Source organism: Somniosus microcephalus, chromosome 12 (genome assembly GCF_052327205.1).
Source record: "Somniosus microcephalus isolate GS21.2 chromosome 12, FLI_Smic_1.0, whole genome shotgun sequence".
Lineage (NCBI taxonomy): Eukaryota > Metazoa > Chordata > Chondrichthyes > Squaliformes > Somniosidae > Somniosus > Somniosus microcephalus.
The window spans coordinates 7886926-7903620 of record NC_140998.1 but is presented as its reverse complement, the minus strand read 5'-3'; the positions used below and the strand labels follow the sequence as shown (position 1 = coordinate 7903620).

Below are 16695 nucleotides of genomic sequence, written 5' to 3'. Positions count from 1 at the left end.
GTCCCATCAAACACTCCCAGGGCAGGTACAGCACGGGTTAGATACAGAGTAAAGCTCCCTCTACACTGTCCCATCAAACACTCCCAGGGCAGGTGCAGCACGGGTTAGATACAGAGTAAAGCCCCCTCTACACTGTCCCATCAAACACTCCCAGGGCAGGTACAGCACGGGTTAGATACAGAGTAAAGCTCCCTCTACGCTGTCCCATCAAACACTCCCAGGGCAGGTACAGCACGGGTTAGATACAGGTAAAGCTCCCTCTACACTGTCCCATCAAACACTCCCGGGGCAGGTACAGCACGGGTTAGATACCGAGTAAAGCTCCCTCTACACTGTCCCATCAAACACTCCCAGGGTAGGTACAGAACGGGTTAGATGCAGAGTAAAGCTCCCTCTACACTGTCCCATCAAACACTCCCAGGGCAGGTACAGCACGGGTTAGATACAGAGTAAAGCTCCCCCTACGCTGTCCCATCAAACACTCCCGGGGCAGGTACAGCACGGGTTAGATACAGAGTAAAGCTCCCTCTACACTGTCCCATCAAACACTCCCGGGGCAGGTACAGCACGGGTTAAATACAGAGTAAAGCTCCCTCTACACTGTCCCATCAAACACTCCCAGGGCAGGTACAGCACGGGTTAGATACAGTGTACAGCTCCCTCTACACTGTCCCATCAAACACTCCCAGGGCAGGTACAGCACAGGTTAGATACAGAGTAAAGCTCCCTCTACACTGTCCCATCAAACACTCCCGGGGCAGGTACAGCATGGGTTAGATACAGTGTAAAGCTCCCTCTACACTGTCCCATCAAACACTCCCGGGGCAGGTACAGCACGGGCTAAATACAGAGTAAAGCTCCCTCTACACTGTCCCATCAAACACTCCCAGGGCAGGTACAGAACAGGTTAGATACAGAGTAAAGCCCCCTCTACACTGTCCCATCAAACACTCCCAGGGCAGGTGCAGCACGGGTTAGATACAGAGTAAAGCCCCCTCTGCACTGTCCCATCAAACACTCCCAGGGCAGGTACAGCACGGGTTAGATACAGAGTAAAGCTCCCTCTACGCTGTCCCATCAAACACTCCCAGGGCAGGTACAGCACGGGTTAGATACAGAGTAAAGCTCCCTCTACACTGTCCCATCAAACACTCCCGGGGCAGGTACAGCACGGGTTAGATACCGAGTAAAGCTCCCACTACACTGTCCCATCAAACACTCCCAGGGTAGGTACAGAACGGGTTAGATACAGAGTAAAGCTCCCTCTACACTGTCCCATCAAACACTCCCAGGGCAGGTACAGCACGGGTTAGATACAGAGTAAAGCTCCCCCTACGCTGTCCCATCAAACACTCCCGGGGCAGGTACAGCACGGGTTAGATACAGAGTAAAGCTCCCTCTACACAGTCCCATCAAACACTCCCAGGGCAGGTACAGCACGGGTTAGATACAGAGTAAAGCTCCCTCTACACTGTCCCATCAAACACTCCCAGGGCAGGTACAGCACGGGTTAGATACAGAGTAAACCTCCCTGTACACTGTCCCATGAAACACTCCCAGGGCAGGTACAGCACAGGTTAGATACGGAGTAAAGCTCCCTCTACACTGTCCCATCAAACACTCCCGGGGCAGGTACAGCACGGGTTAGATACAGAGTAAAGCTCCCTCTACACAGTCCCATCAAACACTCCCAGGGCAGGTACAGCACGGGTTAGATACAGAGTAAAGCTCCCTCTACACTGTCCCATCAAACACTCCCAGGGCAGGTACAGGACAGGGCTCGATCCAGAGTAAAGCTCCCTCTACACTGTCCCCATCAAACACTCCCAGGGCAGGTACAGCACGGGTTAGATGCAGAGCAAAGCTCCCTCTACACAGTCCCATCAAACACTCCCAGGGCAGGTACAGCACGGGTTAGATACAGAGTAAAGCTCCCTCTGCACTGTCCCATCAAACATTCCCGGGGCAGGTACAGCACGGGTTAAATACAGAGTAAAGCTCCCTCTACACTGTCCCATCAAACACTCCCAGGGCAGGTACAGAACAGGTGAGATACAGAGTAAAGCCCCCTCTACACTGTCCCATCAAACACTCCCAGGGCAGGTGCAGCACGGGTTAGATACAGAGTAAAGCCCCCTCTACACTGTCCCATCAAACACTCCCAGGGCAGGTACAGCACGGGTTAGATACAGAGTAAAGCTCCCTCTACGCTGTCCCATCAAACACTCCCGGGGCAGGTACAGCACGGGTTAGATACAGAGTAAAGCTCCCTCTACACAGTCCCATCAAACACTCCCAGGGCAGATACAGCACGGGTTAGATACAGAGTTATGCTCCCTCTACACTGTCCCATCAAACACTCACAGGGCAGGTACAGCACGGGTTAGATACAGAGTAAAGCTCCCTCTACACTGTCCCATCAAACACTCCCAGGGCAGGTACAGAACAGGTTAGATACAGAGTAAAGCTCCCTCTACGCTGTCCCATCAAACACTCCCGGGGCAGGTACAGCACGGGTTAGATACAGAGTAAAGCTCCCTCTACACAGTCCCATCAAACACTCCCAGGGCAGATACAGCACGGGTTAAATACAGAGTAAAGCTCCCTCTACACTGTCCCATCAAACACTCCCAGGGCAGGTACAGCACAGGTTAGATACGGAGTAAAGCTCCCTCTACACTGTCCCATCAAACACTCCCAGGGCAGGTACAGCACGGGTTAGATACAGAGTAAAGCTCCCTCTACACTGTCCCATCAAACACTCCCAGGGCAGGTACAGGACAGGGCTCGATACAGAGTAAAGCTCCCTCTACACTGTCCCCATCAAACACTCCCAGGGCAGGTACAGCACGGGTTAGATACAGAGTAAAGCTCCCTCTACACAGTCCCATCAAACACTCCCAGGGCAGGTACAGCACGGGTTAGATACAGAGTAAAGCTCCCTCTACGCTGTCCCATCAAACACTCCCGGGGCAGGTACAGCACGGGTTAGATACAGGGTAAAGCTCCCTCTACACAGTACCATCAAACACTCCCAGGGCAGATACAGCACGGGTTAGATACAGAGTAAAGCTCCCTCGACACTGTCCCATCAAACACTCCCAGGGCAGGTACAGCACAGGTTAGATACGGAGTAAAACTCCCTCTACACTGTCCCATCAAACACTCCCGGGGCAGGTACAGCACGGGTTAGATACAGAGTAAAGCTCCCTCTGCACAGTCCCATCAAACACTCCCAGGGCAGGTACAGCACGGGTTAGATACAGAGTAAAGCTCCCTCTACACTGTCCCATCAAACACTCCCAGGGCAGGTACAGCACGGGTTAGATACAGAGTAAAGCTCCCTGTACACTGTCCCATGAAACACGCCCAGGGCAGGTACAGCACAGGTTAGATCCGGAGTAAAGCTCCCTCTACATTGTCCCATCAAACACTCCCAGGGCAGTTACAGCACGGGTTAGATACAGAGTAAAGCTCCCTCTACACAGTCCCATCAAACACTCCCAGGGCAGGTACAGCACGGGTTAGATACAGAGTAAAGCTCCCTCTACACTGTCCCATCAAACACTCCCAGGGCAGGTACAGGACAGGGCTCGATACAGAGTAAAGCTCCCTCTACACTGTCCCCATCAAACACTCCCAGGGCAGGTACAGCACGGGTTAGATACAGAGTAAAGCTCCCTCTACACAGTCCCATCAAACACTCCCAGGGCAGGTACAGCACGGGTTAGATACAGAGTAAAGCTCCCTCTGCACTGTCCCATCAAACACTCCCGGGGCAGGTACAGCATGGGTTAAATACAGAGTAAAGCTCCCTCTACACTGTCCCATCAAACACTCCCAGGGCAGGTACAGAACAGGTTAGGTACAGAGTAAAGCCCCCTCTATACTGTCCCATCAAACACTCCCAGGGCAGGTGCAGCACGGGTTAGATACAGAGTAAAGCCCCCTCTACACTGTCCCATCAAACACTCCCAGGGCAGATACAACACGGGTTAGATACAGAGTAAAGCTCCCTCTACGCTGTCCCATCAGACACTCCCATGGCAGGTACAGCACGGGTTAGATACAGAGTAAAGCTCCCTATACACTGTCCCGTCAAACACTCCCAGGGCAGGTACAGCACGGGTTAGATACAGAGTACAGCTCCCTCTACACTGTCCCATCAAACACTCCCAGGGCAGGTACAGCACAGGTTAGATACAGAGTAAAGCTCCCTCTACACTGTCCCATCAAACACTCCCGGGGCAGGTACAGCATGGGTTAGATACAGTGTAAATCTCCCTCTACACTGTCCCATCAAACACTCCCGGGGCAGGTACAGCACGGGTTAAATACAGAGTAAAGCTCCCTCTACACTGTCCCATCAAGCACTCCCAGGGCAGGTACAGAACAGGTTAGATACAGAGTAAAGCCCCCTCTACACTGTCCCATCAAACACTCACAGGGCAGGTGCAGCACGGGTTAGATACAGAGTAAAGCCCCCTCTATACTGTCCCATCAAACACTCCCAGGGCAGGTACAGCACGGGTTAGATACAGAGTAAAGCTCCCTCTACGCTGTCCCATCAAACACTCCCAGGGCAGGTACAGCACGGGTTAGATACAGAGTAAAGCTCCCTCTACACTGTCCCATCAAACACTCCCGGGGCAGGTACAGCACGGGTTAGATACCGAGTAAAGCTCCCTCTACACTGTCCCATCAAACACTCCCAGGGTAGGTACAGAACGGGTTAGATACAGAGTAAAGCTCCCTCTACACTGTCCCATCAAACACTCCCAGGGCAGGTACAGCACGGGTTAGATACAGAGTAAAGCTCCCCCTACGCTGTCCCATCAAACACTCCCGGGGCAGGTACAGCACGGGTTAGATACAGAGTAAAGCTCCGCCTACACTGTCCCATCAAACACTCCCAGGGCAGGTACAGCACGGGTTAGATACAGAGTAAAGCTCCCTCTACACAGTCCCATCAAACACTCCCAGGGCAGGTACAGCACGGGTTAGATACAGAGTAAAGCTCCCTCTACACTGTCCCATCAAACACTCCCAGGGCAGGTGCAGCACGGGTTAGATACAGAGTAAAGCCCCCTCTACACTGTCCCATCAAACACTCCCAGGGCAGGTACAGCACGGGTTAGATACAGAGTAAAGCTCCCTCTACGCTGTCCCATCAAACACTCCCAGGGCAGGTACAGCACGGGTTAGATACAGGTAAAGCTCCCTCTACACTGTCCCATCAAACACTCCCGGGGCAGGTACAGCACGGGTTAGATAGCGAGTAAAGCTCCCTCTACACTGTCCCATCAAACACTCCCAGGGTAGGTACAGAACGGGTTAGATACAGAGTAAAGCTCCCTCTACACTGTCCCATCAAACACTCCCAGGGCAGGTACAGCACGGGTTAGATACAGAGTAAAGCTCCCCCTACGCTGTCCCATCAAACACTCCCGGGGCAGGTACAGCACGGGTTAGATACCGAGTAAAGCTCCCTCTACACTGTCCCATCAAACACTCCCAGGGTAGGTACAGAACGGGTTAGATACAGAGTAAAGCTCCCTCTACACTGTCCCATCAAACACTCCCAGGGCAGGTACAGCACGGGTTAGATACAGAGTAAAGCTCCCCCTACGCTGTCCCATCAAACACTCCCGGGGCAGGTACAGCACGGGTTAGATACAGAGTAAAGCTCCCTCTACACAGTCCCATCAAACACTCCCAGGGCAGGTACAGCACGGGTTAGATACAGAGTAAATCTCCCTCTACACTGTCCCATCAAACACTCCCAGGGCAGGTACAGCACGGGTTAGATACAGAGTAAAGCTCCCTCTCCACTGTCCCATGAAACACTCCCAGGGCAGGTACAGCACAGGTTAGATACGGAGTAAAGCTCCCTCTACACTGTCCCATCAAACACTCCCGGGGCAGGTACAGCACGGGTTAGATACAGAGTAAAGCTCCCTCTACACAGTCCCATCAAACACTCCCAGGGCAGGTACAGCACGGGTTAGATACAGAGTAAAGCTCCCTCTACACTGTCCCATCAAACACTCCCAGGGCAGGTACAGGACAGGGCTCGATACAGAGTAAAGCTCCCTCTACACTGTCCCCATCAAACACTCCCAGGGCAGGTACAGCACGGGTTAGATGCAGAGCAAAGCTCCGTCTACACAGTCCCATCAAACACTCCCAGGGCAGGTACAGCACGGGTTAGATACAGAGTAAAGCTCCCTCTGCACTGTCCCATCAAACATTCCCGGGGCAGGTACAGCACGGATTAAATACAGAGTAAAGCTCCCTCTACACTGTCCCATCAAACACTCCCAGGGCAGGTACAGAACAGGTTAGGTACAGAGTAAAGCCCCCTCTACACTGTCCCATCAAACACTCCCAGGGCAGGTGCAGCACGGGTTAGATACAGAGTAAAGCCCCCTCTACACTGTCCCATCAAACACTCCCAGGGCAGGTACAGCACGGGTTAGATACAGAGTAAAGCTCCCTCTACGCTGTCCCATCAGACACTCCCAGGGCAGGTACAGCACGGGTTAGATACAGAGTAAAGCTCCCTCTACACTGTCCCATCAAACACTCCCAGGGCAGGTACAGCACGGGTTAGATACAGAGTACAGCTCCCTCTACACTGTCCCATCAAACACTCCCAGGGCAGGTACAGCACAGGTTAGATACAGAGTAAAGCTCCCTCTACACTGTCCCATCAAACACTCCCGGGGCAGGTGCAGCATGGGTTCGATACAGTGTAAAGCTCCCTCTACACTGTCCCATCAAACACTCCCGGGGCAGGTACAGCACGGGTTAAATACAGAGTAAAGCTCCCTCTACACTGTCCCATCAAGCACTCCCAGGGCAGGTACAGAACAGGTTAGATACAGAGTAAAGCCCCCTCTACACTGTCCCATCAAACACTCCCAGGGCAGGTGCTGCACGGGTTAGATACAGAGTAAAGCCCCCTCTACACTGTCCCATCAAACACTCCCAGGGCAGGTACAGCACGGGTTAGATACAGAGTAAAGCTCCCTCTACGCTGTCCCATCAAACACTCCCAGGGCAGGTACAGCACGGGTTAGATACAGAGTAAAGCTCCCTCTACACTGTCCCATCAAACACTCCCGGGGCAGGTACAGCACGGGTTAGATACCGAGTAAAGCTCCCTCTACACTGTCCCATCAAACACTCCCAGGGTAGGTACAGAACGGGTTAGATACAGAGTAAAGCTCCCTCTACACTGTCCCATCAAACACTCCCAGGGCAGGTACAGCACGGGTTAGATACAGAGTAAAGCTCCCTCTACGCTGTCCCATCAAACACTCCCAGGGCAGGTACAGCACGGGTTAGATACAGGTAAAGCTCCCTCTACACTGTCCCATCAAACACTCCCGGGGCAGGTACAGCACGGGTTAGATAGCGAGTAAAGCTCCCTCTACACTGTCCCATCAAACACTCCCAGGGTAGGTACAGAACGGGTTAGATACAGAGTAAAGCTCCCTCTACACTGTCCCATCAAACACTCCCAGGGCAGGTACAGCACGGGTTAGATACAGAGTAAAGCTCCCCCTACGCTGTCCCATCAAACACTCCCGGGGCAGGTACAGCACGGGTTAGATACCAAGTAAAGCTCCCTCTACACTGTCCCATCAAACACTCCCAGGGTAGGTACAGAACGGGTTAGATACAGAGTAAAGCTCCCTCTACACTGTCCCATCAAACACTCCCAGGGCAGGTACAGCACGGGTTAGATACAGAGTAAAGCTCCCCCTACGCTGTCCCATCAAACACTCCCGGGGCAGGTACAGCACGGGTTAGATACCAAGTAAAGCTCCCTCTACACTGTCCCATCAGACACTCCCAGGGTAGGTACAGCACGGGTTAGATTCAGAGTAAAGCTCCCTCTACACTGTCCCATCAAACACTCCCAGGGCAGGTACAGCACGGGTTAGATACAGAGTAAAGCTCCCTGTACACTGTCCCATGAAACACTCCCAGGGCAGGTACAGCACAGGTTAGATACGGAGTAAAGCTCCCTCTACACTGTCCCATCAAACACTCCCGGGGCAGGTACAGCACGGGTTAGATACAGAGTAAAGCTCCCTCTACACAGTCCCATCAAACACTCCCAGGGCAGGTACAGCACGGGTTAGATACAGAGTAAAGCTCCCTCTACACTGTCCCATCAAACACTCCCAGGGCAGGTACAGGACAGGGCTCGATACAGAGTAAAGCTCCCTCTACACTGTCCCCATCAAACACTCCCAGGGCAGGTACAGCACGGGTTAGATGCAGAGCAAAGCTCCCTCTACACAGTCCCATCAAACACTCCCAGGGCAGGTACAGCACGGGTTAGATACAGAGTAAAGCTCCCTCTGCACTGTCCCATCAAACATTCCCGGGGCAGGTACAGCACGGGTTAAATACAGAGTAAAGCTCCCCCTACACTGTCCCATCAAACACTCCCAGGGCAGGTACAGAACAGGTTAGATACAGAGTAAAGCCCCCTCTACACTGTCCCATCAAACACTCCCAGGGCAGGTGCAGCACGGGTTAGATCCAGAGTAAAGCCCCCTCTACACTGTCCCATCAAACACTCCCAGGACAGGTACAGCACGGGTTAGATACAGAGTAAATCTCCATCTACGCTGTCCCATCAAACACTCCCGGGGCAGGTACAGCACGGGTTAGATACAGAGTAAAGCTCCCTCTACACAGTCCCATCAAACACTCCCAGGGCAGATACAGCACGGGTTCGATACAGAGTAATGCTCCCTCTACACTGTCCCATCAAACACTCACAGGGCAGGTACAGCACGGGTTAGATACAGAGTAAAGCTCCCTCGACACTGTCCCATCAAACACTCCCAGGGCAGGTACAGCACAGGTTAGATACGGAGTAAAGCTCCCTCTACACTGTCCCATCAAACACTCCCGGGGCAGGTACAGCACAGGTTAGATACAGAGTAAAGCTCCCGCTACACAGTCCCATCAAACACTCCCAGGGCAGGTACAGCACGGGTTAGATACAGAGTAAAGCTCCCTCTACACTGTCCCATCAAACACTCCCAGGGCAGGTACAGGACAGGGCTCGATACAGAGTAAAGCTCCCTCTACACTGTCCCCATCAAACACTCCCAGGGCAGGTACAGCACGGGTTAGATACAGAGTAAAGCTCCCTCTACACAGTCCCATCAAACACTCCCAGGGCAGGTACAGCTCGGGTTAGATACAGAGTAAAGCTCCCTCTACGCTGTCCCATCAAACACTCCCGGGGCAGGTACAGCACGGGTTAGATACAGGGTAAAGCTCCCTCTACACAGTCCCATCAAACACTCCCAGGGCAGATACAGCACGGGTTAGATACAGAGTAAAGCTCCCTCGACACTGTCCCATCAAACACTCCCAGGGCAGGTACAGCACAGGTTAGATACGGAGTAAAGCTCCCTCTACACTGTCCCATCAAACACTCCCGGGGCAGGTACAGCACGGGTTAGATACAGAGTAAAGCTCCCTCTACACTGTCCCATCAAAAACTCCCAGGGCAGATACAGCACGGGTTAGATACAGAGTAAAGCTCCCTCGACACTGTCCCATCAAACACTCCCAGGGCAGGTACAGCACAGGTTAGATACGGAGTAAAGCTCCCTCTGCACAGTCCCATCAAACACTCCCAGGGCAGGTACAGCACGGGTTAGATACAGAGTAAAGCTCCCTCTACACTGTCCCATCAAACACTCCCAGGGCAGGTACAGCACGGGTTAGATACAGAGTAAAGCTCCCTGTACACTGTCCCATGAAACACGCCCAGGGCAGGTACAGCACAGGTTAGATACGGAGTAAAGCTCCCTCTACACTGTCCCATCAAACACTCCCAGGGCAGTTACAGCACGGGTTAGATACAGAGTAAAGCTCCCTCTACAGATTCCCATCAAACACTCCCAGGGCAGGTACAGCACGGGTTAGATACAGAGTAAAGCTCCCTCTACACTGTCCCATCAAACACTCCCAGGGCAGGTACAGGACAGGGCTCGATACAGAGTAAAGCTCCCTCTACACTGTCCCATCAAACACTCCCAGGGCAGGTACAGAACAGGTTAGGTACAGAGTAAAGCCCCCTCTACACTGTCCCATCAAACACTCCCGGGGCAGGTACAGGATGGGTTAAATACAGAGTAAAGCTCCCTCTACACTGTCCCATCAAACACTCCCAGGGCAGGTACAGAACAGGTTAGGTACAGAGTAAAGCCCCCTCTACACTGTCCCATCAAACACTCCCAGGGCAGGTGCAGCACGGGTTAGATACAGAGTAAAGCCCCCTCTACACTGTCCCATCAAACACTCCCAGGGCAGGTACAGCACGGGTTAGATACAGAGTAAAGCTCCCTCTACGCTGTCCCATCAGACACTCCCAGGGCAGGTACAGCACGGGTTAGATACAGAGTAAAGCTCCTTCTGCGCTGTCCCCTCAAACACTCTCGCGGCAGGTACAGCACGGGTTAGATACAGAGTAAAGCTCCCTCTACACAGTCCCAACAAACACTCCCAGGGCAGGTACAGCACGGGTTAGATACAGAGCAAATCTCCCTCTAAACTGTCCCATCAAACACTCCCAGGGCAGGTACAGCACGGGTTAGATACAGAGTAAAGCTCCCTGTACACTGTCCCATGAAACACTCCCAGGGCAGGTACAGCACAGGTTAGATACGGAGTAAAGCTCCCTCTACACTGTCCCATCAAACACTCCCGGGGCAGGTACAGCACGGGTTAGATACAGAGTAAAGCTCCCTCTGCACAGTCCCATCAAACACTCCCAGGGCAGGTACAGCACGGGTTAGATACAGAGTAAAGCTCCCTCTACACTGTCCCATCAAACACTCCCAGGGCAGGTACAGCATGGGTTAGATACAGAGTAAAGCTCCCTGTACACTGTCGCATGAAACACGCCCAGGGCAGGTACAGCACAGGTTAGATACGGAGTAAAGCTCCCTCTACACTGTCCCATCAAACACTCCCAGGGCAGGTACAGCACGGGTTAGATACAGAGTAAATCTCCCTCTACACAGTCCCATCAAACACTCCCAGGGCAGGTACAGCACGGGTTAGATACAGAGTAAAGCTCCCTCTGCACTGTCCCATCAAACACTCCCGGGGCAGGTACAGCATGGGTTAAATACAGAGTAAAGCTCCCTCTACACTGTCCTATCAAACACTCCCAGGGCAGGTACAGAACAGGTTAGGTGCAGAGTAAAGCCCCCTCTACACTGTCCCATCAAACACTCCCAGGGCAGGTGCAGCACGGGTTAGATACAGAGTAAAGCCCCCTCTACACTGTCCCATCAAACACTCCCAGGGCAGGTACAGCACGGGTTAGATACAGAGTAAAGCTCCCTCTACGCTGTCCCATCAGACACTCCCAGGGCAGGTACAGCACGGGTTAGATACAGAGTAAAGCTCCCTCTGCGCTGTCCCCTCAAACACTCCCGGGGCAGGTACAGCACGGGTTAGATACAGAGTAAAGCTCCCTCTACACAGTCCCAACAAACACTCCCAGGGCAGGTACAGCACGGGTTAGATACAGAGGAAAGCTCCCTCTACACTGTCCCATCAAACACTCCCAGGGCAGGTACAGCACGGGTTAGATACAGAGTAAAGCTCCCTGTACACTGTCCCATGAAACACTCCCAGGGCAGGTACAGCACAGGTTAGATACGGAGTAAAGCTCCCTCTACACTGTCCCATCAAACACTCCCGGGGCAGGTACAGCACGGGTTAGATACAGAGTAAAGCTCCCTCTACACAGTCCCATCAAACACTCCCAGGGCAGGTACAGCACGGGTTAGATACAGAGTAAAGCTCCCTCTACACTGTCCCATCAAACACTCCAAGGGCAGGTACAGGACAGGGCTCGATACAGAGTAAAGCTCCCTCTACACTGTCCCCATCAAACACTCCCAGGGCAGGTACAGCACTGGTTAGATACAGAGTAAAGCTCCCTCTACACAGTCCCATCAAACACACCCAGGGCAGGTACAGCACGGGTTAGATACAGAGTAAACCTCCCTCTACACTGTCCCATCAAACACTCCCGGGGCAAGTACAGCACGGGTAAGATACAGAGTAAAGCTCCCTCTACACAGTCCCATCAAACACTCCCAGGGCAGGTACAGCACGGGTTAGATACAGAGTAAAGCTGCCTCTACACTGTCCCATCAAACACTCCCAGGGCAGGTACAGCATGGGTTAGATACAGAGTAAAGCTCCCTCTACACTGTCCCATCAAACAGTCCCAGGGCAGGTACAGCATGGGTTAGATACAGAGTAAAGCTCCCTCTACACTGTCCCATCAAACACTCCCAGGGCAGGAACAGCACGGGTTAGATACAGAGTAAAGCTCCCACTACACTGTCCCATCAGGCACTCCCAGAGCAGGTGCAGCACGGGTTAGATACAGAGTAAAGCTCCCTCTACACTGTCCCATCAAACATTCCCAGGGCAGGTACAGCACGGGTTAGATACAGAGTAAAGCTCCCTCTACACTGTCCCATCAAACACTCCCAGGGCAGGTACAGCACGGGTTAGATAGAGAGTAAAGCTCCCTCGACACTGTCCGATCAAACACTCCCAGGGCAGGTACAGCACGGGTTAGATACAGAGTAAAGCTCCCTCTACACTGTCCCATCAAACACTCCCAGGGCAGGTACAGCACGGGTTAGATACAGAGTAAAGCTCCCTCGACACTGTCCCATCAAACACTCCCAGGGCAGGTACAGCACGGGTTAGATACAGAGTAAAGCTCCCTCGACACTGTCCCATCAAACACTCTCAGGGCAGGTACAGCACAGGTTAGATACAGAGTAAAGCTCACTCTACACTGTCCCATCAAATACTCCCAGGGGAGGTACAGCACCGGTTAGATACAGAGTAAAGCTCCCTCTACACTGTCCCCATCAAACACTCCAGGGCAGGTACAGCACGGGTTAGATACAGGGTAAAGCTCCCTCTACACTGTCCCATCAAACACTCCCAGGGCAGATACAGCACGGGTTAGATACAGAGTAAAGCTCACTCTATACGGTCCCATCAAACACTCCCAGGGCAGGTACAGCATGGGTTAGATACAGAGTAAAGCTCCCTCTACACTGTCCCATCAAACACTCCAGGGCAGGTACAGCACGGGTTAGATACAGAGTAAAGCTGCCTCTACACTGTCCCATCAAACACTCCCAGGACAGGTACAGCACAGGTTAGATACAGAGTAAAGCTCCCTCTACACTGTCCCATCAAACACTCCCAGGGTGGCTACAGCACTGGTTAGATACAGAGTAAAGCTCCCTCTACACTGTCCCATCAAACAGTCCCAGGGCAGGTACAGCATGGGTTAGATACAGAGTAAAGCTCCCTCTACACTGTCCCATCAAACAGTCCCAGGGCAGGTACAGCACGGGTTAGATACAGAGTAAAGCTCCCTCTACACTGTCCCATCAAACACTCCCAGGGCAGGTACAGCACGGGTTAGATACAGAGTAAAGCTCCCTCTACACTGTCCCATCAAACACTCCCAGGGTAGGTACAGCACGGGTTAGATACAGGGTAAAGCTCGCTCTACATTGCCCATCAAACACTCCCAGGGCAGGTGTAGCACAGGTTAGAAACAGAGTAAAGCTCCCTCTGCACAGAAACTTTGACCACACTCAATCAGCTCCGATGAACAGGTCACATCGTCTGCATGCCCAATACAAGACTCCCAAAACACGCGCTCCACTCGGAGCTCTGGCACGGCAAGAGAGCCCCAGGTGGGCAGAGGAAACGCTTCAAGGACACCCTCAAAGCCTCCTTAAAAAAGTGCAACATCCCCACTGACACCTGGGAATCCCTGGCCCAAGACCGCACAAAGTGGAGGAGAAGCATCCGAGAAGGCGCCGAACACTTCGAGTCTCTTCGCCGGGAGCAAGCGGAAGCCAAGCACAAGGAGCGCACGTCAACCCAAACACCCGACCCACCTGTCCCTTCAACCACCGTCTGCCCCACCTGTGACAGAGACTGTAGGTCCCGCATTGGACTCATCAGTCACCTGAGAACTCATTTTTAATGTGGAAGCAAGTCATCCTCGGTTCCGAGGGACTGCCTGAGAAGAAGACACTGCCCCATCAAACACTTCCAGGGCAGGGACAGCACGGGTAAGATACAGAGAACATAAGAACAAGGAGCAGGAGTAGACCATTTGTACCCTCGAGCCTGCTCCACCAATCAATAAGATCATGGCTGATCTTCTACCTCATCTCCACATTCCTGCACTATCCACATATCCGTTGATTCCCTTAATATTCAAAAATCTATCATAGAATCATAGAAAGTTACAGCACGGAAGGAGGCCATTTCGGCCCATCGTGTCCGCGCCGGCCAACAAAGAGCTCTCCAGCCTAATCCCACTTCCCAGCTCTGGTCCGTAGCCCTGCAGGTTAGAGCATCCCAAGTGCACATCCAAGTACTTTTTAAATGTGGTTAGGGTTCCTGCCTCTACCACCCTTTCAGGCAGTGAGTTCCAGACCCCCACCACCCTCTGGGTGAAGAAATTTCCCCTCAAATCCCCTCTAAACCTTCCACCAATTACTTTAAATCTGTGCCCCCTGGTTTTTGACCCCTCTGCTAAGGGAAATAGGTCCTTTCTATCCACTTTATCTAGGCCCCTCATAATTTTATACACCTCAATAAGGTCTCCCCTCAGCCTCCTCTGTTCCAAGGGAAACAGACCCAGCCTATCCAGTCTTTCCTCATAGCTAACATTCTCTACTCCCAGCAACATCCTTGTAAATCTCCTCTGTACCCTCTCTAGTGCAATCACATCTTTCCTGTAATGTGGTGACCAGAACTGCACGCAGTACTCTAGCTGAGGCCTAACTACTGTTTTATACAGTTGAAGCATAACCCCCCCTGCTCTTGTATTCTATGCCACAGCTAATAAAGGCAAGCATTCCGTATACCTTCTTAACCACCTTATCAACCTGGCCTGCTACCTTCAAGGATCTGTGGACATGCACTCCAAGGTCCCTTTGTTCCTCCACACTACTCAAGTGTCCTACCATTTAATGTGTATTCCCTTTCCTTGTTAGCCCTCCCCAAATGCATTACCTCACACTTCTCCGGATTGAATTCCATTTGCCACTGTTCTGTCCACCTGACCAATTAATTGGTCTCTGTCTTGAATATACTCAACGACTGAGCCTCCACAGCCCTCTGGGGTAGAGAATTCCAAAGATTCACCGCCCTCTGAGTGAAGAAATCTCTCCTCATCTCAGTCCTAAATGGCCGACCCCTTATTCTGAGACTGTGACCCCTGGTTCTAGACTCCCCAGCCAGGGGAAACATCCTCCCTTCATCTACCCTGTCAAGCCCTGTAAGAATGTTGTATGTTTCAATGAGATCACCTCTCATTCTTCTAAACTCCAGAGGATATAGGCCTAGTCTACTCAATCTCTCCTCAAAGGACAATCCCCCCATCCCAGGAACCAGTCTGGTGAACCTTCGTTGCACTCCCTCTATGGCAAGTATAAACAGTGGTGCACAGTGTGAGAGGCAGTGCCAATGGATTGTGACCTTGTTTAGTAGTGTTGTTCTCTGCTCCGCCAAGCGGGACACCTGCTGGTGCTGCTGGAATGGGCCCAGCAGACTCTCCATCAGCTCCTGAGCATGCTCGGGATCCTGCTCTGCCAGGTCCTGGACCTCTGCATCCAGTTGGGCAAGGACCGAATGCCACTCATCGATCTCACGCCAGATTCTCTGTGGAAAGGGAGGCAGAAACACGCTTTAAAACCAGGACAGACGGCACATTGTTTAAACAGAAGGAAAGAATTGTAATTTCACCTGTAAACACATCCACTGAGCAACAGCACCGGAGCTCCGCCATGGCTACAAAGGAACTTCCACACTTTCACATCATAAATGTGGAGAATTATCTGGAGGCAGGAACACTCCCAGAACAGCTTCGGTCTCTGAACATTATCAGCAATTCCTGGAAGGACGGTGACTTTCAAATATATACAGAACAAATTCTTCTGGAGATCGGAACATTGCTGCCCTCCACTGGCTCAAAATGTGATGTGCCCCCGGGTTGGACAGAAATTCAGCAGAGGAGGGGACCCATACCCCAGTGTGAGTCAGCACCTTCAGAAGAGGAGGGGATCTGTACCCCAGTGAGAGTCAGCACCTTCAGGAGAGGAGGGGACCTGTACCCCAGTGAGAGTCAGCACCTTCAGGAGAGGAGGGGACCCGTACCCCAGTGTGAGTCAGCACCTTCAGGAGAGGAGGGGACCTGTACCCCAGTGAGAGTCAGCACCTTCAGGAGAGGAGGGGACCTGTACCCCAGTGAGAGTGAACACCTTCAGGAGAGGAGGGGACCCGTACCCCAGTGAGAGTCAGCACCTTCAGGAGAGGAGGGGACCCGTACCCCAGTGAGAGTCAGCACCTTCAGGAGAGGAGGGGACCCGTACCCCAGTGAGAGTCAGCACTCTCAGGAGAGGAGGGGACCCGTACCCCAGTGAGAGTCAGCACCTGCAGGAGAGGAGGGGACCCGTACCCCAGTGAGAGTCAGCACCTTCAGGAGAGGAGGGGACCCGTACCACAGTGAGAGTCAGCACCTTCAGGAGAGGAGGGGACCCGTACTCCAGTGAGAATCAGCACCTTCAGGAGAGGAGG

At 52.7% G+C, this 16695-nt stretch overlaps 1 protein-coding gene across 1 annotated transcript in view; it reads right to left on the bottom strand.

Annotated features, from left to right (window-relative positions):
• Nucleotides 1-16695, bottom strand: part of LOC147109011 (uncharacterized) — a 552618-nt gene that overhangs the window by 309783 nt on the left and 226140 nt on the right. Inside the window, exon 34 of the mRNA XM_086002569.1 lies at nucleotides 15598-15780. Within this exon, the coding sequence (XP_085858695.1) occupies nucleotides 15598-15780 (183 nt within the window). The remainder of the gene's footprint in view (nucleotides 1-15597; nucleotides 15781-16695) is intronic.